The sequence below is a fragment of the Stegastes partitus genome, unplaced genomic scaffold, assembly GCF_000690725.1.
Source record: "Stegastes partitus isolate 25-593 unplaced genomic scaffold, Stegastes_partitus-1.0.2 Scaffold273, whole genome shotgun sequence".
NCBI lineage: Eukaryota > Metazoa > Chordata > Actinopteri > Pomacentridae > Stegastes > Stegastes partitus.
Window position 1 is genome coordinate 372,019 of NW_007578004.1, and position 27,792 is coordinate 399,810.

General features: G+C 39.1%; 1 protein-coding gene across 2 annotated transcripts; it reads left to right on the forward strand.

Moving 5' to 3' along the window:
• The first annotated feature begins 305 nt into the window (after positions 1 to 305).
• On the forward strand, positions 306 to 22,982 carry rsf1b.1 (remodeling and spacing factor 1b, tandem duplicate 1). Of its 2 annotated transcripts, none has more exons than XM_008282470.1 (16): positions 306 to 466; positions 4,927 to 5,018; positions 5,325 to 5,417; positions 7,087 to 7,292; positions 7,416 to 7,543; positions 7,814 to 10,464; positions 10,552 to 10,833; positions 12,587 to 12,691; positions 12,784 to 12,863; positions 13,419 to 13,473; positions 13,570 to 13,682; positions 15,562 to 15,629; positions 16,580 to 16,793; positions 16,885 to 17,117; positions 18,252 to 18,431; positions 19,873 to 22,982. In XM_008282470.1, the coding sequence occupies exons 1-16, from the start codon at positions 313 to 315 to the stop codon at positions 20,424 to 20,426; spliced, it is 5,208 nt and encodes a 1,735-aa protein (XP_008280692.1). In that variant the 5' UTR covers positions 306 to 312; the 3' UTR covers positions 20,427 to 22,982. The 2 variants fall into 2 exon arrangements, with proteins under 2 accessions (XP_008280692.1, XP_008280693.1); XM_008282471.1 differs by having other exon boundaries at positions 7,416 to 7,516.
• The last annotated feature ends 4,810 nt before the right edge of the window (positions 22,983 to 27,792 follow it).

The following is a 27,792-nucleotide window of genomic DNA, read 5'->3' on the forward strand; positions in this document are numbered from 1 at the left end:
TAAATAAACTCTATGTGATAAGGTACTTCTATAAATAAGCTTACTTCCTCTTTTATATACAATTAAAGTGTACATTTTATTTCATCAATCTGAACCAACGTATTTCAATCAAATTTGTCGGTCTTGACACAGATGGAATGCAGATAAAATGTAAATATTAAGGTAACTAAAATAGAAATCGATTAGTAGTCTGATAAATCTTCTTTTCGAGGTGTAAAATCCTTTGAAGGCTGAGCTCAGTGAGTGTTTTATTTTGTTAACACCGGAGGTCGCGTATGTAACCGCGGCAAGCTTGACACTGCTGTGGAAAAGATGGCTGCTTCGGCGGCAACGGCGAGTTCTTCCCCCGGTTTGTGTCCAAATTACGCCGTGATTTGCTCCTTCTTGGAGCGGTACGGAGCGCTGTTGGACTTACCGGAGCTCACTTTTCCTCAGCTGGAGAGATATCTGCAGGACACCTCCTCAGGTAGGGCAGAAAAACACGCAGCTGCTGACGGGGAGGAGGAGAGACTTCACCGCTGCATTAATGAGAATGGTACCGTGCTAGCACGCTAGCAGCTAATGTTAGCTAGTCGTGTGTTATTGTGTGGTTTTTAACCTCCGTGTTTACTTAAATATTAGTTAACTGTGTCTCGGAGCTGCCGTTCGAAGTGGAAAATGTCTCTGCGCACGTTTAAGTGATTATTCAGGCTCAAACCAGCCGAAACGTTCGAGGTTTTCTGTCACTTTTTAGCTTTTGAATTGGGCTTAATTTTTTTCCAAGCAGCCTTTATCTGCCGCTGTAAAACAACAGACACAAACGTGCGGCGCGTTCAGTGTTTGTGTGGCCACCAGCGTGGTGAGACTTCACGCAACGCGCCGTGGATTTGGATAATTTGTTGGTAAAGATGTCAACGTGTGGAACGGACACGCAATTGTGCACTTTATTTACAGTTAAAATATTTTGCCATGTAGTGGTTCGCTCAGCTTCTGTCAAGTCACCTGCAACAGCGACGACGCACGGCATAAACCTTCAGAATAAAACATATTTTAGCACTACAAACACAATTCAGCTACAGATTACTACACATTTGTAGCATCATTTCAAATTCAACAATTACTGAATGCACACTTATATTGTTTCTTCTCATTAAATCCTACCCAAACCTCTTGAATTCATCTTTTTGTACGTGCGTATAAATGTTAACTTGTTGTACATCCGCCTGTGCAGCTTATTGTGGTTGACTTGACGGTTTTTTTTCTCCAGTTGCGTTGATTTGCGCATGCGCCCGAGCTGTTCCTGATTGAGTGTGTATTAATTGTCACCCCACATTAACATGTGTTGTCACCTCATGTGTTTCAGGTTATTCATTTAAGTTTATCGACCCTACAGACAGTCTAATTTCACAGACCATGTTGGAGAAATGCTACTTTTTTCCAAATTTTGAGACGAGTATTATATCTGAAATGTTTTGAATATCATGGGACATAATATCAGACCTCTGTTGATTTATAGGAATATACCAATAACAAGTGTATACATTTTTAAAAGAAGCATTCCGGTGTATGCTTGGCAGACAGTGAAGAGCACAGTAAATGCAGACATATGTAAACAATAAATGTGATTAGCATACTGCTGTAAAACACAAAATTAAAGCTTTTTACCACAGTCTACATCAGATAAGATTTGATCAGATGTACTTTACTGACCCACAATGGAAATTTACCTTGAGCGGTGGTGCACATTTTACAACTCTGTTCACACAGCGCAACAATAAACCAAAAAATTACACATACGTCCTCGCATATGTACAAATGTACATATTTTTTTGCGAAGTAAGAGCACCTTATTGCACCTTGCGTAAAACAGATACATAATGTCAATGGAGCAAAAATGACAACAACAACAACAAAAAACAGGGATCCACTTCAAGATTTAAGACTGAGCTGCTGTTTGTTTAGATGTGTGATTAAATTAGGAATTGAAGACGACTTATGTTTGAGGGCTCTTACCTGAAGTTATTGTTTGGTAGCTGGAAAAATGAGTCGGCACCCCAAACTCTTTCCACACTCTCTTTTAGCTCCTGCAACTGTATTTTATGCTGTCAACAATATTTTCTGCAGACACAGATGCGTATTTAATTGGGATTTGTCTCTAATAGATATTGCAATTTGATTTGTGATATAATATTTGAAAGTTAAGCGTCTTTTCAGCATTCACTGTGACAGATTTCAAATATGTGATGGAGCATTAACGCACAAGACACAATCAAAAGCGTGACTGTCACACGAGGACGGCGCAAATTGCAGCCTTTGCTGTTTGCTGATTGTATTCATTTAAATTGAAGTGCAGTTTTTGTTTGTAGTATTTTGTTGGACTTTTCTTGTCCTTGTCACCTCACGCACACTTAATGGTTAGTGTTTATGTTGTCATATTCAATATGTTGCACTTTAATATTTTATATTTAATCCAAGCTTTATTTTTCATGTTAAATATTAATATTGTAGTTAAGTGTTTAATTTTTAAGTCATTTAAAGTTACCTTTTTATGCCTCTCCTTTTGAAATCACTAGTTTTTCATGTCTTGTAAGAACGTCCTTTTTATTCTTTTTTTCCCACAACAAAAAAAAAAACTTTTCTGTCTATTTAACTTCAACGAGAATTGAATCCAGAGTTTTTCCTGGCTCAGAATCACTTACTGTAGTGATTCTGAGCCAGTAAGCATGATCAGTCCACACACAGTAAAGGCGATGAGACTGTGTTACTGTAGTTGACAGAAATCTATGCATTTTTTTCTGTTTTTCTGACCATTTGATAAGCAAAAATATCTATTATTCTCAAGTAACTGAAACCCCAGTTAACCAAACGGTTTACAAAAAGTCCTCTATGCAGGAAAAACCCTGGTGTCTAAATGTTGTCATGTGAATCGTTTGTTTTCAGGATGTTTATTTTGGTGTTTTACAACAACAAAATCACACCTTTCTCATCTATTACAGTTCTCACAGAGTGACCGATTTCGGTCAAAGTGATTTCTAAGTAATTATTTGGAACTTTCAGCCTGGTTGGTGGTTGTTGTTGTTGTACTCTAGACTAAAGCAGGGTTTTTCCTTCATTGAGGGATATTTAGTGCAGCTCAAACAGGTTTTAGTCGCCCCAAAGGAAAATCACCAGCACCAAATGGATAAATGTTGAGAATATAAATAGCTGTTCAATTTTTAACCTGTTTTGATAGTTGGGGCTTCATTTACTTGAACATAAGAGACATTTTGGTTTATCAATTGGTCAGAAATGTCAAATAAAGTAATCCAGACTCATTGGACCGACAGTGATTATTGTCGAATGTCGTCACCCCCCTCGGTCTATTCTGAGCCTGGAAAAACCTGGTTTATTTTATCTGATAAGAGAGTCCTTTTTTGTACATATTTTTTTTGTCTGTTGTCAAAAAGAAAGAAGCATTTTTCTTCTTCCAGAATTTTATCTGTATGTAGCTGTGCCAATTGTTTGTTTTTGTGATGATTATTTTTAGTGTATCCAAAGAACAGAATCTAAATTTTCTCAGGTATTGAAGTTCTCCCACAGTGACTGATTTAGATGAAATTATCAATTACATTACGCACAGAAGATAAAGATCTCTGAAGCGTCACGTTTACACAAGTGAATATTTTTATTTTTCAGTGGTGTAACGGGGACCAGTATGTTTATATGCACACTTTCATTGTTTTTTGTGTTGTCTTGTTTGAGTATTTCAAAATATATACATCATATCCCAGTTTTTTGTCTCAGTATCTCCTGTGTGAACTCAAAGTTATGTACTTTATACCCCTGCACATACACATTTCAGTATAAAGAAAAACAACAAAATTACCCTGCTATCCAGTAGCATGTTGTGTATTTAAAATGATCCTCACAGTCTCCCAGATGTCTTCTCTCTGTTTGCAATAATAATGTGTTCACAGGGAAGGAAATACATTCACTTAAATCTAATATTTCCACCAACTACTCTGGTCTGTTTTGCTAAGGTCAGTCTGAAAAAATTAGATTGAGACTTTGGTTTTCCCCACATGAAAAGATTTTTATTGTTCCCAGCAGCTGGGAGTTGCATCTTGGATCAAGAGGACAAATTTGTGAATACAAACATCTGTGAAGCAACAGGTTTAAAACAAGTAAAGTCAAAGCTGACGTCACCAGTGAGAAGAAATTTGTCAGAAAAGTGAGAAAATGTGAAAGTGGAGAATGAGTTCATCGTCCATCACCGCTACTGAACATCAAATCTCAATAGAAATGATAAGAGTCATCAGCTAGTTTGCTTCATGACCGCGTTAGCGTAACAGTTTCAGGAACCTACATTTATGTCCAGAAATAAGTTACTACAGGCTGCAAAATTCAAGTGAGCTCACTGATTTATAAATCGAAAATCATAAAATAGCAAGACGGTTTTTGCAGTTTTGTGTTTGTCCATGTTTGTAGATGCTCTGGTAGGCAAACAAAGCCTTTGAAAATGTTACACAGCAGCAAAATGTGGAGTATTTCTGAGCTCGGGTCAAAGTCGTGATAACTGCAACCTCAAACATTGTAGAGCTGCAACAATTAGTCGGAAGTTTGACAGCTAAATAATAACCTGGGTCACTTTTAAAGCCATAATGCTTTTCTTTGTCACATGTGATACTGAACTGACTGTTTTTGGATTTTGGACTGTTGGTCAAACAGACAAGACGGTCCGAGATGTATGTGGGAAAATGTTGCCAGTATTTTCACAATTTTTGTGACATTTTGTAGAGAAAACGATCAATTCTTTTTTCCAAACGAAATAAATTTATCACTAACTGCTGATGCTGATGTCGGTCATGTTTTTTTTGCTGTACATTTCTGTTAAACTCTGTTCGACAGACGCCAGGTGACGTCTAAAATGAGATTTGGACAGTAACCAGTTTGTTTTTGTCTCCTCAGTTCCAAAGCTGCTGGTTGATCTTCACGTCAAGTTGCTGAGGAAAATTGGCAAGTCGGTGTCAGCAGACAGATGGGAGAAGTATCTAGTCAAGGTAAATGGGTATAATTTTTATGTTTATACGCAAGTGTGTTTATATAAGCAGTACAATGATACTTGTCTTTTTAAATTTATTTCCATTAAAACTGTTGAATCAGTTATTTTTGGCAACATTTAGGACCAAAAACAACCTAGTTCAAATGTTGTACTGGTTTTAAAGTGGCTTTCATTTATTTTGGGAAGACGACACAAGCTTAAAACACCCATTTTCAATATTCTCACTTTAAAACTTGTTTTGAAGACTTTTTCTTGCACTGAAACTGCGCACAGTCTCTCCACATTAAGACTGTTTGCCTTGCAGGTGTGCCAAGAGTTCAACACGACTTGGGCATGGGAACTCGAACAAAATGGATACAAGGAGTTGACAGTGGAGTGCAAGACCGGGATACTTAAAGTGAGTAGCTGGTTTTTAATGCTGCTGTCAGAACGACAGTCTGATTTTGTCTGCCTTCTTAACCAAAGATTGAACACTTATTGGAGCCAACGTTCAGCATTTTTCTATTAGCAGATTATTGATAAAATAAATTACATGCACATCTTTGGCTCTGATGCAGCCGCCTCTCCCCGTAGTGACTTTGTGGTCTCAGGCAATGTCTGACTGGTTACACGTTACCAGTAACAGACAATCAACACTAAAAGCTGCTGTTTACAGACAGGGACAGATAAGCACATAAACAGACTGAAGCAGCTCCTGTGAATTAGCGGTGTGAGGCAGAAGATATTACTGAAGTTGCAACAAACACTGCAATCTTCCACCAACACGCCCTGTTTCCCCGTTACTAAAAATGCCAGGATAATTCACTAGTTGGAGTCAGTGCAACTGTTTTGCTGACAGGGCTACAGGTTTGCTGCCTGGAGCGCCATAGCATCATGCTAAAGAAAGATGAAGCTTAGAAATCTGCTCTAACTGCTAGACATGTCTCTCTAGCAGAGGCACAACCTGCAAAGATCACAAATTAGGACATTAGCTACTTTCAGATTGACTAAGGCTACGCTAACGGCTAGAAGCTGAGCTAGGCGGCAGGTTGATCCCCTTCTCTTAATTGTTGTCTTTTTTCAATGTTGGCTTCAAACAAAAAATTTTAAATGGAGTTTAGAAGAAGCAGCGCTGGTGTTACAGTAGACAAAAACATGCTGACATGTTTTATCAGGTGTAACTAATAACATTAATGCTGCCTGAATTAAATTTGCTTTACTATTAAGTACACTATGCATCCTGTCATATGTGATGTGTGTACAATAAAATTCCCTCAAATCCCACAATGGAGCAAAAAAAATACAGTAACCAGTTTTTTTCAGGTGCTTGTCAGGTACATTGATTAGCATCTTGGAGTTCTTGCCACAGTTTTTCTGTTGATTTAATCTCAGTGTGTCTTCACGTGATCCACAATGACACCATCATGTTGAGATCACAGCTCTGATGGGTCCAGACTATCTGTTGCAGGACTTTCTTGTCACTGAACATGTTTCTCTGTGACTCATTGTCCGGCCTACAACTGAACACAGACAAAACTGACATAACTACTTTTGGCACCAGAGAAGAAAGAATAAAAGCCAGTGCTGACATTGAAAATTTCCTGTGAAATCTATAAAGAAATATACAAAATCTAGCATCAGCTTCAAAAACAGAGCAACGTTTAAAGGATTTCTATTTCAAGATGAAGGAAAACTTTTGAATTTCTGCAAAATGGGCTGCACTCTACTAATCCTGTGTGCCAAATGACAGATTTTACAATCCCACTGCTCGTCTATAAAGCTTTCAATGGTCTAAATAAATCTCTGATTTCCTTGTAAGATATAAATCAGTCATCTGGGCCCAAACAAGGTGAAGCACCATTTAGTGTTGCTCCCTGAGTACTTGAGATCCTCTAAAACGGCCAGTTTAAAATATTCTAATTGATTAAATGTGCAACTTATTTTCAATATTTTAATTTTTTTTTTTGCTTGTTTTGTCTGTTTTTATGCTCTATTTCTGTTGAATGGCCTCCTGTCTGAATGCTGCTGTATAAATGATTCTTCTTTTCGCATTAATAAACATTTTGTGTCTTTTTTTCTTCCTCCAGTATTTGTGCGAGTGTCAGTTTGATGAAAACGTAAAGTTCAAAACTGCCATCAACGATGAGGACCCAGATAAAATGCGTCTGCAGCCGATCGGGCGCGACAAAGACGGACAGATGTATTGGTTTCAACTGGACCAAGACAACAACGTTCGGGTTTACACTGAGGAGCAGGACGACTTGGACGGGTCATCATGGAAGTGCATCGTCAAGTAAGTTGTCGGAAGAGAGATGCTGTGAGATGAAATTTAAATGCTAATGCTCTCATTGGAATTAGGTACGCTGTGTTATTCATTCTGAAAAGGCAGCGGTCGTGTTTTCCTCCCTCCCCGTAGAGACAGAAACGACTTGGCTGAGGTTGTTGCTCTGCTGAAGACACAAATCGACCCCGAGCTGTTGAAAAAGAAAGACCAAGAACAGGAAAACAAACCCGATGGTGAGGAGGACAAAGAAAAAGGAGAAGGTTAAACTTTTGCCTTGCTTCTTTACAGATTGATATTAATGTAAAACTTCTTTTGTGTTTACATTTAAGTATTTTATTTGTTTATATTGTAAGTTGGTACTTTTATTTTTAAGCAACTCTGTGGAGTTATATCTAAGGCAATTTGAGGCAGGAAAGGATTGTTTTCTTGGAAGAAAACTTTTATAAACAGATGAGTTTTTAGGAGTTAAATCAGCAACCAGAGAGAGAGTTCACCATATTGCCCAACCTTATATCATCTTTATGTTGCAGGTGATGCTAAAAAGGCAGACGACACATCAGACGAAGACAGCAAGGACTCTAGCAAGGCCGTCTCCCCAAAGACAGAGAACAATGAAAAAGTAACACAGAATGATAACCTAAAGTCAGAAGTCTCTGAGACAAAATCTTCACTGAATGGCATCATCGAAGGCAAAACTGAGGCAGAACTCCACTCAGAAGACATCAGTAAAAAAGCCCTGAACATCAAAGAGGAGCCGATGGAGGTGACGGACACTAAATCAAGCACAAGTGAACCAACACCGGCTTCTGAGGCGTCGAGTTTATCAGTAAAGGCAGAGAAAGGAGAGGAGGCAAAGAAGAATACCGCAGAGGAGATCCAACAGGCCATGAAGAACGACCAGCAGGCCAAAATCCCTCTTAAGAAAAGGGGAATGAAGTTTAGTGAAGACTTTGAGAAAAATAGCTCCATCATAGTGCAAAATCCAGCAGTTTCTAATCTCAAGGAGGCTCCTAAAGCTGAGTTGACTCCTGAACAGACAAAGAAAGTTCAGACGGTAAATGATCATGTTAATGGTGAAGTTCAGCCTTCGTCCGAGTCACTAAAAGACGCCGTCGTCGACAAAGAGCCAACGACTGAAGCAGCTATAGGTAAAACTGTAGACGCCACAGAAAACGAGGCTCCGGCTACAGAAAAAGACGACCGGAAAGACAAAAAGGATGAGGCCTGCAGTGCAGAAAAGGACAGCGAGAAAGTCGCATTACAACAAGTGGACGTGGAGAAGACGCCTCAAGATGTGCTGGCAGAAAAAGAAACAGAAAAGAGGGAAGCACACAAGTCTCCACCGCCACCGACAGACCCGCCACTGACACCACCGCCACCTTTACCTAAAGACATAAATAATGCACTAGAGAAATCCTCTAATCACGAAGATCATGAGAAAGTCAAAGAATCCAAACCAGCAGACACAAAGGAATCTTGTACAGCGAACAACACGTTAAAGGAAGGTGATAAAACATTAACAGCTGATGAGTCAGAGAGCCTAAATTTAAATCATGAAGTCAGACCCAAAGAAGCGGAGTCAAAAGATTCAGAAAAGTCAGAGGAAAAGACAGACTGTGTGGACATGGACACATCTGAGGCAAGCCAGACTAAAAAAGCAAAGACAGCAGAAGATGTAACAGAAAAAGAAACGAGTGACGCTAAAGAAACGGGGGCATCTGAGGCAAATGTTGAGAAATCAGAAGAGTCTGCGTTAAAAGAGAAACAAGAAGACATTAAAACAACAGAGAAACAATCTGCAGACAAAGATCCTGCAGAGAAATCTGCAGGATCTTTGTCTGCGTTAAAAGAGAAACAAGAAGACATTAAAACAACAGAGAAACAGTCTGCAGACAAAGATCCTGCAGAGAAATCTGCTGACTCTGAAAATACCGTATCAACATCTGTCATTAAAAAAACAAACAAACCAATAATCAGTGAGAAATCAGAAGAAACAGCCAAAACTAAGGCGCGTGTGGAGCCTCCTGTTATTGAAAAGACTGACAAATCCAAAACATGTAAACTTGCAGAGAAGCAGGACAGCATCAAAGATGCAGTGGTGACTCCGGAGAAAGCCAGTGAAGCATGCGAGACAAAGACGGAAAAGCCAGAAGACGTAAAGGAAGCTGTCAACTGCGAAGACAGCACGATACACGATGTCACCAAGATAAGCGACTCTGAGTCTGGGCCTGTGGCAGCAGAGACATCAGGCGTTAAACACGATCAGACAAAGCCACAAGAGGATGATAAAACTGAGACAAAGTCTGTTGCACAGAAGACGATGGAGGAACCATCTGAAGGGAGCAATAAACCAAGCAGCCCTGTTGAGAAGACAAATGTCTCTGAAGAAACTGATAAAGAACTTGAAAGACTCGAGATAGAGCAAAAGAAAGCGTCTGAGGAAGAGCCTAAAAAAACAGAGGCAAAGCATCCATTGTTAGAAAGTAAAAAGGTTGCTGACAAGGAAAGTGAAAAGGACACGGACAATGAAAAGCTTTCAAACGACAAAGGAAATAAAAGGGATTCCACAACAGATAAACTCTCAGAAATTGAAAAAACAGAGGAGGAGAAACAAGCTCAGACAGAGAGTAAAACCTCGACCACAATGGAAGAATCTGGAGACCAAAACATGAGCAAAGATGCTGGGTCCTCAACAGAAACCGAAAACCCCCCTGGCAAAGATCCAGCCACAGATACACCCACAGACAAGGACAGTAAAGAGAACAGCAAGGAGGGGGACTCTGCGAAAACAAAAAAAGAGGTAGCGAACGGTGGAGAAGCTCACGTCGATAATAAGGAGGAAGTTACCCGTCGGAGAAGCAAACCTCCAGCTCATCGACGGAAAGTTGAGCTCCAGAGAGAAGAGCGACAAGGAGACTCTGAGTCCGATACGAACACGGGGAGGTCTCTTCGAAGGTCACCGAGGATCTCAAGACCCACACCAAAGGCAGTAGAGATCCAGGACAAGAAGATGGAGAAGCTGCAGGCCGCTCCTCCGTCTCAGAAGCAGGACGACAACAACGACAAGGGTGAGAAAGTAAAAGATGAAGAGGAGGAGGAAGAAGAGGAGGAGGTGGTGAAGACTGTTCAGAAAAAGCCAAGAGAGAAAAAGACAGATCAGGAGGGTCAGACAAAGCCCAAGGTAAGACCGATTACCTGCTTAGATGTTTCTTCAGTGCCAGATCGTGCAGCCGTGTTTTAGCTTTTCTCACGTTTGTCTTGTTTTCAGGGGAGAAAAAGGCGGAAGATTCGGTGGTCCAACACGCGAACGCGCCGCAAAAAGAAAGATTCCGAGGATGAGGATGACAACAGTGACGAGGAGTCCAGCGATGACGAGGAGAGCGAGGAGGAGGACGACAGCGACGAAGACTACAAGGTCGAGCGGAGCAGGAAGAGGCGGAACCGGAACCAAGAGAGACGAAGCTCGGACTCCTCGACATCTACGGACGACGATCTACCTCCAAATGACGACCCCTGCAAACACTGCGGTCTTCCAAATCACCCAGAGCTGGTGGGTCTCACAACCGAACCAACCTGCGTTTAGACTTGAATGAATTAACAATTAACTTTCATAGCTTTTCACAAAAGCAGAAGAGACTGATTTCTCTACAGTATGAAGAAAGAGATTTAAAAAAAAAAATTTAAAAAAAAGACATAAGACAACATTCACAGCAAGGAAAAATAGATGTATTATTCAAGTCTTGTTAAGTTTTTAAAGTCATGAACTGATTTGGCTTCGCTGAAGCTCTGCTGGAGGCTGTTTTTGAGTTTTGGACTGGATTTTGGAGTCCTGAGGCTCCTCCTAGTGGTTAAATGGCTCAACAACTCCAGCTAGATAAGTAACGTCTTGTAAATCAAGAGAAAACTTTAAAACTAAAGGAAGCTAAACTAAACATAATGCGTGACAAAGTTTTCATAGCTTTGTTGCAGAGTTAAAGTGAACAAAGCTGCTGAGTTGTCAGTTTCCAAATCATTAGGCAGAAAGAAAGGTCAGACTTTTGCTTTGGAAAAACAGGACTGAACCAGTGATTTCACTTGGAATCCAAAGTAGATTTTGTTTTACACAGAGTGACACTTTTGGCGAGCAGGAAGGAGCTATTTTGGGCTCCACTAATTTTGCTTTAAAAAAAAAAAGTGAAAGTCTGGTTCATTTTCTCCATAAATAAAATTAGGTGACTCACCGTTGGAGGACGTCCACGGCTTGGATGGACATGAAAATCCCCTAAATGAAGTAACGAGAGAAAAGATAAATAGCTGTGTGAGGAAACATCTGACTCTTTGATGAAGAGTACAAGCTTGTGTACAAAAAAACTTTGAGGTGGGACTCTCAGGGTGCATTTCAGTAGAAAAATACCCAAACATGGAGCTTAAAACTCTGAGAGACTGAGACTTAGAGGCTGAAGTCAACTAAAGAAAATCTTGGTGGACTAAAATGGTAGCTACTAACCAATCTGTTTGAGTGCAGGGGAAAAAACCTGCCTGTTACTGCTAGATCAAGTAAATCAGCTAAACCGTATCAGCCTAAATGAATTAGAAATAAAGCTAGTGTTTGCAACATATTAAATAATTTCACCTAAATATTTTGTACTGAAGTGAAAACGGAGTCTGTGCACCTTCCTATATTAATATGATTTCCTAAAACAAAACTATATCAGCTGGTGAACCCAACATAAAAGCTGTTGAGGAATCTAACACAGACAAGTTAGCAGAAAAAATTTGTTTGGCCATTCGTTTTAACAAAATGCAGCCACACAATCAACTTCTTTGACATGGTGTTAATTAGTTTGGAGCTGATTTTAGGGTAAGCATTAAATAATAGATCGAACACAGTCTGCATTAGTTCAAAAGTAAGAAAACACAGTTGTGTTGACAGGTAGTCTGTTCACTGCCAAAAATAAAATATTAAACCTTTAAATTTGGTCATATGAGAGCATATCAACCAGCTAGTTGACCTGCAGACTACAGCTCTATATTTGTTCACAAGAAATTGCGTATATTAACTAACTAATCAATGTAAATAATTTACATCTGTTGTCGTGGCACAGCCACTTGGTTTTGTTTTTAAAGTTATAAAGATGAGAGAAATACTTTGTCCGCGTAATCTTAAACCTACAATACAATGTGCAGATAACAAAGCCTTACAAACATGTTGATTTCTTTAAAGGATAGTCTTGGAAACCATGAAACATGAATCTATGTAAATGTTTGTTTTCAGTTTTGCTAACTGCAGTGTTGGATTTAACATCCATCTGCGTCTCTTCCAGATCTTGTTGTGCGATTCGTGCGACAGCGGCTATCACACAGCCTGCCTCAGGCCTCCCCTCATGATCATCCCCGATGGCGAATGGTTCTGTCCACCCTGCCAGCATGTATGTACCTGTCACAGCGCCGAAAGTTCAAGATAAAATAAGCTAAATGAAATGTGAACGAAGCTCAAATGTTTTATTAATTCCCTCTGCAGAAGCAACTTTGCGACAAGCTGGAAGAGCAGCTCCAAAACCTGGACGCTGCTTTGAAGAAGAAGGAACGAGCTGAGAGGAGGTGCGAAAGTTTGTGCGAGGCCTGGCTTTTTTTTTTTTAAGGAACAGTTTGTTGTTCTACTGGTATTTTTTATTTATTTTATTAGACCAGTGATTCCCAACTGGAGGATTGTGACTCTCCAGTGAGTCTAAAGATAAATCTGAGGGCTCCCAGAGGAGTAATAGGGGGGAAATAGTTTGGTTTGAGGTTGTTTTTTTTTTTCATGCAAAAATTGGATTCTTTGACCTGTTAAATCCTCTAAAGATCATTTTACAAGACATAGTGAGCACAAAAAAAGAATAGCTGTTGTGGGCTGTAGTTTTCTGTGGTATCAGTGTGGATTTTCTTATATTGTCATGTTATGATAGTTCTGTTCTCTCTGTACATGTGGATTAAATTCCAGCTCGTTCACAGTGAAAGCTTTGCAGTGTTGGCGACATTTGAACACAGCACTTAATGCAAATATTTAAAATGATTTTCACAACAAATAATTAAAAGCATAATGCCTTTATTAAGCTAAATTAAGATTAAGTTCATGTCTTTGTGAGCTTTTCTAACATGTTTTATCTCCTCCAGGAAAGAGCGTCTAATTTACGTTGGAATCAGTGTTGAGAACATCATCACGCCCTCCGTAAGTCCACAGTGACGTCGTACCGTCTTTAGTGGAGACAGAAACACATTCGCCTGTTGATGTTTGTAACTTAATTCAAACTCTCGTTCCTCACAGGTGGAGGTGGAAGAGGAAAAGCCGGAGATCGTGATCAAAGAGAAGAAGGAACCGAAGCGGAGTAAGAGCTGGGGCCGACGTTCGACGAGGACGAAGAAAAACATCAGCTACAGGTTTGAAACACTCAGCTAACATTCAGCAGCTACACAGAAACATGAGTGATGAAAGGAACTCCAGTAAAACAAAGAGGCTCTTTCTTTTTTATTATGTTTAATTGAAGTATTCAACGTAACTATTTGAATTAGAATTTTTTTATTTTATTTTTTTTAAATACACAAAGATTGTTTGTTGACCGGGCTGCAAGGTGGCACGATGGTTAGCATCATCGCCTCGCAGCTAGAAGGTCACCCATTCGCTTCCTGGTGAGGAGTTTGCGTGTTCTCCCCGTCCAGCGTGCGTTCTTTCCGGGTTCTCCGACTTCCTCCCACACAGTCAAAAAAACATGTTGAGATTCATTGGTGATTCTAAATTGTCAATACGTGTGAATGTGAGTGTGCATGGTTGTCTGTCTCTATTACCCCTTTTCCACCAAACTGGTTCCAGTGCTAGTGCCTGACCTGGCACCAGTTTTTTGTTTCCACTGCCTAAGCACCAACCCCAGGCTCTCAAAACTGGTGCTTAGTAATCACCAGCTCTTTGGTGGGCCAGAGCTAAGCACCAGCTAAGCACCACTACTTCAGGGGCTGGGGGCAGGGTTATTGTGACCACCGAGACTGATGAATGAATGGGACACACAAGCGGTGATTTGTGTCGTTTTTCGCCAGGACGTCCCCGGTCCAATCACAAATGTATTGGGATGAGTCTGGGGACACATAGAGATTTTACACAACTGTGTCCCACCAGCAGTACCACAGTGGTGGAAAATGGGACTTACTTACTATAACTTCAGTATGCTGCAGTATTTACACTGTGGTCCTCTCATGAAAAATTGAGCGCACCTACGTGCTGTTCATTCCGCTCATAGAAAAGACCGCATGAGAAAAAAACCACTCAGTTTCATCTTGGACAAATCTGACATTAGAACGCCCTAGTTAACTCTTGTTAAAGTCATTTTTGGTCGCACACTGATCACCGCAGCCACCAACAGCCGCTACTGCAGCCTGCTATGTGGGGCGTTCAGGGAACATCAGTAAATTGTAGCGTTTATCGATAAGAAAATGTTCAACAAGTCATATGTTTTGCCTGTGACAAGGTGAGAAATGAGAAAGTTGGTCACATCGGTAAAAACGTTAGTCTGGAGTCCTGTGTGGACTTCCGTGTAACGCGAGCGTTGTTCAGTAAACGGCTACGTATGCAGTGACATATGGCGTGGCTCTAACTTGGCTCCCTGCCGATGGAAAAGCAACCAGTTCTTAGATTGGAACCAACCAACCAAGCACTGGCCCTAGCACCAGCAAGGCACTAGCACCTGGTGCTCCTTGGTGGAAAAGGGGTATTAATGTAGCCCTGCAATAGACTGGCAACCTGTCCAGGGTATCCCCTGCCTTCACCCTGAGTCAACTGGCATGGGCTCCAGCCCCCCCATTCTGATCCACAGACTGTACAACATTAATGTTTTTGATGTTTTTGAAAGATTTAAACGTAAATTGATGATGTGATAGCAGCTTAAAATATATTTAGAATCAGTAACTTTGACCTTGATTTGAGCAAATTAGCATGTGAAGGAATTGAGCAACTTTTTTCAGCACGTTTTTTCCCTACTTTACATTGAAATTTAAGTTATTTGCCAGCACTGCCTCAACACTTCTTGTCTAGCAGAACTCATTATATATTTAGACTATTGTCACAAACAGCAGGTTTATTACATCATGTTAGCAACTGCTGCTAATGATGTATGCTGCACTGTCTTTTATCTTAGAAACACTCTGGAGCAATTTAACTGCTACGTTTGGCACAGATATGTTTAAATTCCCTTCTTTGCGGGGAAGAAAATGATATACTGGGATGTGATCAGCCACTAATGAAATGGGCTTCTTGTCTTTAATTTTTTAGATTTGATGAGTTCGATGAGGCGATCGAGGAGGCCATAGAGGAAGACATCAAAGAAGCAGAGGGTGGAGGTAAGAGAACAAGAGATTTCATGACATTAAAAGTGAAAATTAACCCTCTGAACCCCAAGCAGTTTCCTTTTTTTTTTTTGCTCCATCACATTTTTCCACACTGTGGGATCATTGTTCACTTCATGGAAACAACACAACCCTGGTTGAAAGTAGAGAGAACTCAAAAAACTTAAAGTTTGACACTGTTATGAGAGAATTAATCATAAAAAAACCCCCACAAAATTGAATGATTTATTGTACAAAAATTGATAACATGTGGAATCAACATGTACAACATTTTGTCAAGTGCTTCATTTTTTGAAAATGTGACTGTTGTTTACAGCAGAGTCACTAATTTATGTCAAGGTGCACAGAATTTTCAGATTTTAGCAAAATCTGCACAATAAAATAATAACAATTTTTAACAATAAAATACAAACTGCTTATTTTTGGCAATTTTGTAAATGAGACCTATAGAATGTAATGGTTTTGATTAAATATCACAATTTTAGGCTTGATTTAAGTTTTCCAACAGAGCAGCAGGTCAGAGATGATTAGTTCATGGTTGGTAGAAAATTCTTTGCATTTTCTGGCTATGATAAATTCTGTAATTTTGGAGATTTTATTTGTTTTTTAATATAAGATTCCTTTCAAAGCTGCTGGCAGGATTTGGGGTTCAGAGGGTTAAAACACACGCACAATGTTTTGGAAAATTTGATTACTTTTCCCTGAAGATTGATACCAAAACCTGCAAACCAGCACGTCTAACATTTATTTAACACACTACATCTTGTCTGTTTAAAGCATAAAAGCTAGATGGAAGAAGTCCAGCTCTTATCTTCATATGAAAATGCAACATGTTGTTTTTCTGCTTAGATTTTTTACAAATTAAACTTGTGAAATGCCCCCAGATGTGATTGAAAACATCTGAATATGTAACATGATTATAAGGGATGTTGTTTATTTCACAGGAGCTGGTCGAGGTAAAGACATGGCCAACATCACAGGCCACAGAGGGAAGGACATGTCCACCATCCTCCATGGAGAGGAGGGCAAAGAGAACGGCCGGCCGCCTCGACCCAGCATCAGTCAGCGCAAGAAGAAACGCCGGCGACTCAATGACCTGGACAGCGACAGCACCGTGGACGAGGAGGAAAGCGAGGAAGAGTTTCGCCTCAGTGAAAGGTACACTTTGTCACCAATCCAGTATCTAAGTACAGAAGAGTTTGGTTGACTGGATACTAAACGCTCTCATTTTTGTTTTGTTTGGTTGCAGTTCAGAAGAGGAATTTGTCGTATCGGAAAACGAATCAGAAGCTGAAACAGAGGCAGAGTCCAACGGCAATGACAGCGACTTTGGCAGCAACAGCAGCAGCCGACGTCTTGCTTCCTCGCGGACCAGGAAGCCACCGAAACGCAGGCGAAGCTCCAGAAAGCGCAGAAGACCGAGAGGGTACTCGGATGATGAGGAAGAGGAGACAGATGAAGACGACGAAGAAGATGAAATAGGTATAAAGATTGTGGTAGCCAGTGCCTTCTCCTGTTTTTATGCTGTCAATACTCTCCTTTCTCTGTTGTACTTTTCTGGTAACACAAAAGAGGTTGTACTCTGGTTATTTTGAAGCCAGATAGATGTCTTTCTGTGAGCTTTAACTCTTAATATAGATTTGAAAGGCATGTTGCTGAAATTACAGCATTTATCAGCTAGAAACTCTAACTCTTTGTTCATTTATTTTGCAGAAATTTAAATATTAACACATTCAACATTTTTGGAAGTGCCCAAAGGTGTTGATGCTGTGTATACTATAGATATTTTACTATTTACATTTTTAACTTGTAATTTTGGCCACAGCTGAGCCATGAAGAGTGCAGAATTTTATTTTATTTTTTCCCCCTCATTTTATCTAGTGCAAACTGTTTCTTTTTGGCATATTTTACTTATACCATGTAGTGATTTTAAGCTTAAATTTGGTAAATTTTCTCAAAAGAACAGAATGTCAAGCTTTAGGTCAGTGGTCGTAGAAAAGTTGAAAATGTGATGATTTTTGCCCTTTTTGGCTGATAAACTGAATTTTCCTGTTTGTTATATTTTAATATTATATTTTTTAGAAGTTTTTTAAAATATGCCTGTAGGTTTGGGGTTTTAGAGAGTTGTGGTTTAAACCTAAAAAAAATTCAAACCTTAAATATGGCTTCATCTACAGTTAATACATAAATCATTAGAAATAAAATCAACCGTCAGTCTTGCAAGAGAAGCTGCTGCTTGAAGACATCGTCTTTCTTTAATGGTATTTGTAGTTGCCATTTCTAAATACAGTTTTCTGACATTTTGTAGACCAATTCTTTAATTGAGGAGTTAATGTGCAGATAAATTAATCGTATAAATAATCAGTAGTTTTAGCTGTTTTGTTTGACACTTTATTTCGGAGGTGTGTCAAGTCTTCATGAACACTGAAGTAAGTATTTTCCATGAATCGTCTGTGAAAAGTCTAAATAATACATTTTAAGTGTCTTAACACAATATTATCTGTTAAACGTTCCAGTCTGAGAGTTTTCATGTTGACCTGTAAAACTAATTTCGTGATTGAAGCTGACAGATATTATTCTCATGTTTGTAACCTGCTGTTATGTTTTTGCATCCAGTGACTGAAGGCTCCAGCGAGTTCAGCGACAGTGATCTGGATATGAGTCGACGGCGATCTCGACGGAGCCAGAAGAAGAAGGTGAACTACTGCGAGACGTCCGAGTCTGAAGGCTCTCAGGCAGAAACCAACCGGGCCAAAATGAAAATCAGACGTCCTCAGGACAGCTCGGAAAGCGAAGGTCAGTCAGAAACACACACACTGCTCACCCAAAGCCTTAAAAAGTTGCGTGTAGCTCAGAGCTTTACCTTTGTCTCAATGCATCTGTGCTCGAGATAATAATAATGTACAGTTATCATCGAGATGTATGGAGGTAAAGTAGAAGAAATTATTTTTGCCAGTCACACAGTGAGGAAGTAAAAATCCCACACTTGTCGCACTTTAGTGGCCTAGATTAACAACTGTTTTACACAACACCATTTTATACACACACAGACACACACACAAAGTCAAAGGTACAAGCTTGCGTACGTTAAAGTTGTTGGCGAAATTATGATGTTTGTGTCTCTAAAGATCACATCAGGAAAACTACAGACAGAATATGCAGCTTGAATCACATTAAAATAGTTTTGATACAATTTTGTGGCACCACATTTGCTCAACAACAACATTTTCAATTCCCTGATTTTCAGATTTAATGCTTTTGAGTGTCTCTTCTCCGTAGCACAGCATAAATCTCACACATCTAAATATTAATACCTGTTCACTCTGTCAAAGCGAAGGGCAACAATACAATTCCTCTGAAACAATTTTGAAATATTTAACTCTGGTCGCCACAACATAATCCTATAATATTGTTAGATTGTCCAGGAGAGTCCAATCAGGTGTCTGTGTTTAGCTTCATTAAAGACCTGGAAATGTTTACATTTATTTAAAATTTTGAAAAAATCTTGCGTTACAGGAGCAAAATAGGAAAGTAGATCAATAACAAATTTAGCTAAACATCATAAAACAAATAAATATAAGACATAAAAAAATACAAGGAGGAAACAGAGCAGACATTGTTTGAAACGGAAAACTATAAGACAGTTCTTTAGTAAACAGAAGTGCAGACAAAGTTGTAAAGAGCTATTTCTGAAATGGAAAAGCAAACTAAAGAACCAGAAGCTGCTCTCACTTCACTTCACCTCAGCTCTGTTGAACCACATGTTCGATGTTCAGCTGTTAGATAAGTTTTTCAGACAGAATATCAGTTTTTATCAATTGTGAACCTTTACAGCACCGTGGACAGCTACACCAAAACACTCCTGACAAAAATGAATCGTCATTGTTGTTGTAAACATTGTTCTCAGGATCAATTAGTTTTCTCGAAAAGGTCATCATTTGACATTAAAGTTGTACAATATATTACCTTTCTATGAACCTATTTTATCCATTTGTTTGAATCAGATTTTTATGTATATCACCCTATAAGTATGCCCTACTGGACAGATACAGAAAGTTTCTGCTCTGCCAGAGAAATAAGTTGCCTTCTCTGAAATCTGAGCTCAAGTCTCAGATATGAAGATTTAATAAAAATTATTTTTTGAGCTTGGCAGAGCAAGACGTAACAGTTGTATATTATAAATGTATGATGACAGCAGAATGACCAGCAGCTCAAGTCACTTGTTTTCTTTTCCCAGCGAGTTTCTCCAGAGACTCTGAGGAGGAGCCGAGGGATCGGAGGCTGAAAAGAAGAGCCGACTCCTCGGAGGAAGATTCCCGGCAGCGGCGCAGACGTCTCGCGTTAAAGCGCAGGAGAGCGTCTGAGGAGGACGACTCGGACAACGACTCAGACGAATCTTCGGAGGAGGACCGCCCGATCCGCAAACGGGTGAACCGCATCGACTCAGACGATGATGACGACGACGAGCCAGAGGAGAAACCGAAGGAGAAGAAAGCTGAGGAGGAGTCAAAGGGAACAAACCCACTGGACTGCAATCTGGCGGAGCTGCCACCCACCAATGGACAGAGCCCGATTAAGAGCCTCGAGGGCCTCATCAGCCGGCCTGCTGCCGCCGCTCCAGGCATCATCCCACATGTGGAGGCGCCCAAAAACACCAGTACCACACCAACCGCCGTCATAGCACCAAACGGGCTGGTCAGCCAGGACATGGCGGCGCAGGACGATGACGAAGACGACCTGTTAGGAGTCACAGACCTCGTGGACTACGTCTGCAATAACGAACAATTGTAAAAACAAAACAGTGTACTGTTTCTTTTTTTTTTTTTGTGGTATTGTATTTTTATATTGCTTAACTTTATTATTCCCCCCCCCCCTGCCAACACCTTCCACGTCGTCCTTTTTACTCGTGTCATCCGGAGCTTGATTCTCGGCACCAACAGCAGGAACTGGATCCCAGTCTTCAGTCTGTCCCTGTGGGATTGTGGAACCAATAAAGGCACTAACATATCGTCTCTCATTTGTCCGGTAATAAGAACCCTCAAACCATCATCATCAACATCCAGCTCCACTGCCAAACCACCTCTCACCTCTAAACATGTCACTCATTTGACATCTGTTTTTTTTTTTTTTTGTTGTTTTTTACCTTCAGAGATCTGGAAAGAAAATCTGAAGCCGTTAATTGAAAGGGAACTTTAAACATCATTCCATAATTGAGATAAATTTTTGTTCATCAGTTAACATTTTTTCCCTGAGAATACATGTTAGGAAAAGTGATTATTCACCTTAAGACAGAGAGGATTGAAACCAAGTCTTTATTGCAAATATGAAGCTGCAGCCAACAGCAGGTTATCCTCATCTGGCAATCATGATGTGGTGGCAATTTCAGAAAGGCTTGATGAGTATTGTGATGTTTTACATACAAAAAAAATCCACCTATCATGAAGTTTTTTTAAATCCCACAAAATAACACTTTATATCTTATTTGTTACCTTATGCTGTTTCCACTGTTTTCAGTCTCTGTGCTGAGCTAAGCTAAGCTAACTGGCTGCTGGATGCATCTTTTTATTCGTGTTAAAGATGTGAGAAATCTGCTTAATCTGTTCTACCTTTGATGAGACTATTTGTTCTTCTTTCTCTCATATTTGATAAGCTAACATTTCACACATCACAGCTGGTTAGATACTGGTGTTTCGGCAATATTCCCTGGTTTTTGTTTTTTTGTTTGTTTTTTTTTTTAAACCCTTGATATTAAATCTATATATTCAACCCCTTGCGTTGTATGAAGGTGTGAATGTATATATGTGACCAACCTGTCAGTCCTTCCCTTCCTTTCTTTGCTGAATGATAGAGTAGCTTTTGTATATTGTATACATACATACATAACTATTTTAACTTTGTGCGTTGCCATCAGCATCAGTGGTAAAAATCTCACTTTTTAGTTTGTCAGAAGAAACAAAATCAAAACCTCTTAATCTCAAGATCTAGTCTAGTGTCTTCTTACATTTATGTTACCTTGTGATTTTGATTTTAATAATGATGTATTTCTTTGTATATCTAAACCTTTATTTGTTGTTGTCGTCGTCTCTTAGAGCAAAATGTAAAGTGTCTTATTTTCTTTGTAAATTCATCGAAGGTTGAACACCTGCAGACTGCTGGCTTTTATTGACTAAAATAACACTCAGCTCCAAAACAAACCCTTTTTTTTTTTTTTTTTTAAATTTGTTTCTTATTCTACTTCCTGCGTACGTCTCTGTGTTTATAATCTTGAGCTGATGTTCGGGTCGAGTTGTTGCTGGACCTCAGCCAGATCAAGATTCTACAAAAAATTGTGTGGGGTGGGGGGGGAGGAAAAACAAACCAATGACTTCACTGACCTCTGCTGGAACCAGTTTGTGTGTATATCTGTAGTTTTTGCTGTAATATATTTAGAGGCATTTTTTTAATCATGGAAAAATATATCGGGCAATTCTTTGGGATTGCACGAGTTTCTAATAGTTTTCTTTTGTAGGGAAGTGATATTGGCACAACAGTTTTTGTAACAAAATCAGAAAACTTTGGCATGTTTTGAGGAGCTCTCCTCACCTGTTGGTGCTGAAGGGGCTAAAGGAGACTCCGCAGCATCACTTGCAGTCAAACTGCATTGGTAAGCATGCGCTGACCTACTAAAGGCATGTTGCAGAAGTTCCGGGGGGCGTTATCGTAGAAAATAATTTAGGACAGTTGAAAGAGAAGAAGCCTGTTTGTAAAATATTTTGTAAATTAGTCTCAGCATGGTCTTCACAGAGGATAAACCACTCTATTTATCATACCGTTTTTGATACTGGCCACGGCCCGAACAAGACTTCCAACACAAAAACCCTATATGTGCTGCTTGCAGTGCGCACACCGCAGGCTTCTATACACGATATTTAGCTTTTAGATTAGTCGGACAGAATATAGCAAACCCAATTTTACAAATGTACTAGAGGTGTGTTTTCTGGTGGGTCGAGGAGCGTCTGTGCTGTATGTAACCCTGTTTATATTCTCCACAGAGGCGAGGAGAATGTGTTCATATGTATCTCACGGTTATGAAATAACCAGTAGCAAGACCTGCGTAGGAACGAAGAGAGAAATAAATGCTGCGATGGGGTTCGAGGACAAAGTCGGTGCCAATGACTGAAGTGTTAACAGAGTTTCCTATTTACCTCATGATGAATCTGGGAGGAAAGACACCCTGTCCACTGTGTATAGGTCCTAGTAGACTGGTTGTTGGTGTTTTGTCTGCTCCTTACATTTTTGTTAACTTTACTGTTATTTCTTATGAATCTGATCTTGTACATTTGTCATAATAAAATGGGTTTGAAGCCACACGGTGTTATTTCTGGCTCTTTGTGTGGAAATTCAAGAGTCTTTGACCACCATTTGATATGCTGAGAATTGTAAACGCACCATATATTTTATTAGATTCAATTAATTATTATTTTTTTTAAACAATAGTGTTTCTGTTCCGAAACACGCTATCACTACAACAGAATCAATAATTAGAAGCTTTATTCACATTGTACTGCACTTTGCTCCCTCAGTAAACTAAATAACATATTCTCGAATAAAGATAAAACAACATATTCTCGATTAAAATTGAACAAACCTGGGTGCCAGTATAGCTCACCTGGTTGAGCGGGCGACCCATGAACAGGGGCTACAGTCCCTGACGCAGTGGTTGTGGGTTCGAATCCCGCTCACGACCCTTTGCTGCAGGTCTCTCCCTCACTCTTTTCCCCCCTTTCCTGTCTCTCTCCACTGCGCTAAATAAAGGCAAAAGCCCAAAAAATATATAAATTAAAAATAAAAAAAATAAAAAAAAATTGAACAAACCTGTTACATTTGAATGCTTAAAGTGCAAAATGTGGCAGCAGAGAAACAGGATATTATTGAGAAAGAGTATGTATTAATGGTGTAAATATCAAACAACTATATTAGAAATTCTTTTAATCAGTCTTGATTTAAACTCTGAGCACATTGAGCACATTTACAATAAAAAAGATCAAAATAATCCTTGAATAATCCCCAAAGGCTAGACGTTGCAGTGTATATTTGAATCAAGCTGCTTTTTAAGGTGAACTTTTAGTCACTGGTTATTGACCTTTAAACCCCACTGACCAGGCTGTGAATTAACTTTGTCAGAGAATTGGTTCAATTTAAACCTTTTGTAGCCGCAACAATGCAAGAAAGAAATTTTTAACTTTTTAAGTCAGAGAAAAAGACTATTNAAATCGTAAGTTTTCCACAACAAGCGGCTGAGCGGACTATTTCATGTCTCTCGTTGTGACGCGTTGCCAAGGTAACCGGTCGGCCGCAGCTGTTATATTAGGCCTAAGTGGAGGGAAGTGAGATGATTGCTTAACGTGAGGGCAAGTGCACCTCTTACCGCTTGTGTGTGTCCAGAGGATGATGCTGTCTTGCCCTTGTGATAAATAAACTGAAATAACGTATATTAACGTATGTTCTGAGTTTCTGTTGCCACGGTTACCAACTACCGTTTGAGTCAGCACATTAATTTAGAACAATCAGGTTATTTGACCGGAACTTCTTTATAGGTGTCCTATATCACTTTTTAATGGACACCCTGCAGCCAATCAGACCATGGTATAATGACCTTTAAACCCCACTGACCAGGCTGTGAATTCACTTTGTCAGAGAATTGGTTCAATTTAAACCTTTTATAGCCGCAACAATGCAAGAAATACATTTTTAACTTTTTAAGTCAGAGAAAAAGACTATTTGCTTGCTGTGTTTGGATTTTCGATCAGTGTCAAACTAAAAGTGATCAACCTCTGCTTCTGTCAGTAACTCATCAGTATTCAGTGTTTATTTCAGTGTTTATTTGTGTGTTCAGGATCAGAATCCACAGAGCAAATATTATATAAATGTGTGTTTTCATGCATTTTTTTATTTTTTATTTTTTGCTCACTTGCTTCACCCTCAGTAGTTTCACCTGTGTCTCGTTTCCTTATTGCTTCTCTCTGGATTTATATTCTGTCTCTTCACCACTGTTCTTCCCCTTAAAGCCTCCCTGTGTTTCTGTTTTTTTTGTTTTGTTTTGTTTTGTTTTGTTTTGTTTTGTCTTTATCACCTTTTGAATTGGACTTTGCATCATTTGGTTTTTCATTTTTGACCTACCTTGACCTCTAGCTGCTTCAGTTTTGTTGTCCACAAACATACATGAACTTTTAGCTTCTTATTCAGCATCTCAACCCTTCAGATTAAAGATGAAAGTTCTGTTAAAAGTTCCACAGTCCAAGCTTAAAACAAAGAATGATTGTTTTAGTCAAATATTCAAAGACATGTTTCGGCATCAACAAACTCATCATCTTCCACTGAGTGTCTGATAACTGGACACCTTTTTAAAAAAAATAAAAAATCTTAATGTGTGCAATCTGTGAAGTCTGGGAAATGCTTGAATTTCACCTTGTGCTGCCGTCATGTTGCTCCATCGTTTCTCTCAGTTCGTTGGTGGACAGATGGATGCTGTCTCCGAAGGTGTTGACGGCAATGTTGCAACGGTCTCTGGAAGAAAAAACACACGCTAAACACAACACATTAAAGCTATTTACCGCTGTGTTTTATTTAAACTTCCTCATGTGTTCAAAATGTCACATTGGGAACATTTGCAGCGCTGCAGCAGTGAAGTAGATGTAAAGCAAAAATGTAGAAACACCAGAAGAGAAAAATAAAATTAAAGTAACAAGTCCCTGAAATTACAATTAAATTTCATATCATAGAATGCTTCATTGTTCAATAATAAATAAAGACACAAATATGTGAAATAAACATGACTCTGAAAAAAATCATAAAATGAAACAAAAAAGAGACAATAAATATATTATTAAATACAATAATAAAAAATAATAAGTATGGTAATATTTTAAAATTACATTTTTTTCCTCTTTTATTTGCTTCTGAATTTATTTAAAAATCGTATATATATAGACCATCGGGATATTAGTTTATTTGTGTATTTATTTAATATAGAATAACGTGGCTTTGCACACCTGTGTTTGAGGAGCTCTATTTCTTCACAAAGCACAGCTTCCCTCCCCTCAGGTGACAGGTGCCGCTGGATGGAGAAGCAATGGGTTTTCACCACCACTCCGACCTGAAGACATTGTTGTTTTTGGTGAACAGTTTGCCTGTATGGAGATTTATGGATTCTCAAAATACATGGATTATGGATTGTCAAATTTAACAAGCTGAAGACCATTAACGGTAAGAAAGGAGCAGAAGGTATTTGTCTTGACACTAATGTGGGAGAGCGCCTCATTCATACCACTTTCTTTTTTTTTTTAATACCTTATTTGTGAATTTTCAAATTTTTACAAACACAACGGAAGAAGACAAAAACAGACGTAATGCAATTAAAAGAAAAAGAAAAAACAAACAAACAAAAAACCAGACAAAACACAGACAGGCAAACGGACAGGGAAAAGAAATAAACAAAAACAAAACAAAAACAGAAACTTCCAGTTTTCATGAAAAACAGGAGTCAAACAAGAAAGAGTCCAAGTCAGGCCAAACAGTGCAGAGTCCAGAGGTTAGAAATCCGGGATGTGGGTCCTAAAGGGTACTCATACGACTTTCTGCTTAGCTCCCATTTGCATTTTAGCATGCTAACATCAATAGCTGAAAGAAGGATGAGAAGCTTGTTGCCTTGAGCTAAATGCTAACACTAGCATGTTAATGTACTCAATGACGATTCCACATATCACCATCATTATACTTTCAATTCGTAAATATATATTCACACTGATATATAATGAAATATTTATGCATTCTACTATTGAACATATTCATCATGTTAACCAACTTTTAGCATGCTAGCATGCTAATAATGGATGCTGATGAAATGTCATTCATTATGTGGTTATTTGCCAAAGTTTTGGACAGTTTTGTATTTTCTTGTGCTACATGCTAACACTAGCATGATATAATGTTAACAGTGACAATACTGCATACAACTGCTAAAAGTAAACAAAAGTATCAACTAAACTGATTTTTAGATATAATGTTTACCATGTTCACCAGCTTAGTGTAGCATGTTAGCATACCAACATTTGCTTAAGGGTCATGAAATATTAGATTCCCAAGCATTTGGTTGTGAACCAAAGATAAATGAATAATTCAACCACATGTCAAAACTGATTTTTGTTAAAGCTATATTGCCATCTGCTTTTATCTGGATCTGGAACAGTCACAGTGTCCTAATACACTTGACTTTTTCTGTGTTGTAATAGCAAAGTGTGTATTTGTGCAACTTTAATGGTTAATCTTGCCTTTAACATGTGATCAGGCATGACATTAGCCACAGACAACACTACAGTGCTGATTTCTGTTTTTTTGGCTTTTTGTGTTTAGCAATATTCTGTCATGTCTAGAACCTTCAACAATTTCCCTGAGGTTTTACCAAAGGGATCAATAAAGTTGTGTCTATCTATCTATGTCTGTCAAGTTTTTGGTTTGTGTGCACATTTTATGTCTCTTCTTTCCTGTTTTATTTCAAAGTCACTAATCGGTTGTCTTTGTCTTCGATTTACTTCCTGCACCTGTCTTGTCACACCTGCTCCCTGATGGCTTTCCCTCACCTGTTTCCCATCTCCCCTCATTACCTCGTGTATATTACCTTGTGTGTCTCACTGTCTCATTGCCTGTTTGTCGTACTTCACAGTTGTCGTCCAAGCGTTTCCTAGTCAAGTCATAGTCTGTTTGTTCACGACCTTGTTTCAGTTTTTTTGGACCTTGCCTTTTTGCCTGCTGATTCTTGGATACCTCTGCCTGATTGACTGAACTCCTGTGTACTGAACCCTGCCTTTCATTAAACCTGTCTTTTGCCTGGACCCATTCTGTGTCACGCATTTGTGTCCACCTGTTCTGAAATCAGTGAGTTCATGACATATTCTTGTTTACGCTGCAATTACCATGATTTATGGATGAATTTCATATAAAAACAAATAAATTATGACTTTTTTAATGATCCTATTGACTGTGATCTTTAAAATTTAACCTTCATGAATTAAATCAAAATGTGATTGTGCATAGTTGTCTGTCTCTGGGTGTGGCCCTGTGATGGACTGGCGACCTGTCCAGGGTGTCCCCTGCCTTCGCCCTGGGTCAGATGGGATAG

Coding starts and splice junctions, on each gene's coding strand:
- rsf1b.1 (XM_008282470.1), top strand. CDS start 313: ATGGCTGCTTCGGCGGCAACGGCGAGTTCTTCCCCCGGTTTGTGTCCA. Junction 12,692..12,783: donor TCTGTCCACCCTGCCAGCAT/GTATGTACCTGT, acceptor TTCCCTCTGCAG/AAGCAACTTTGCGACAAGCT. Junction 17,118..18,251: donor CGACGAAGAAGATGAAATAG/GTATAAAGATTG, acceptor TTTTGCATCCAG/TGACTGAAGGCTCCAGCGAG.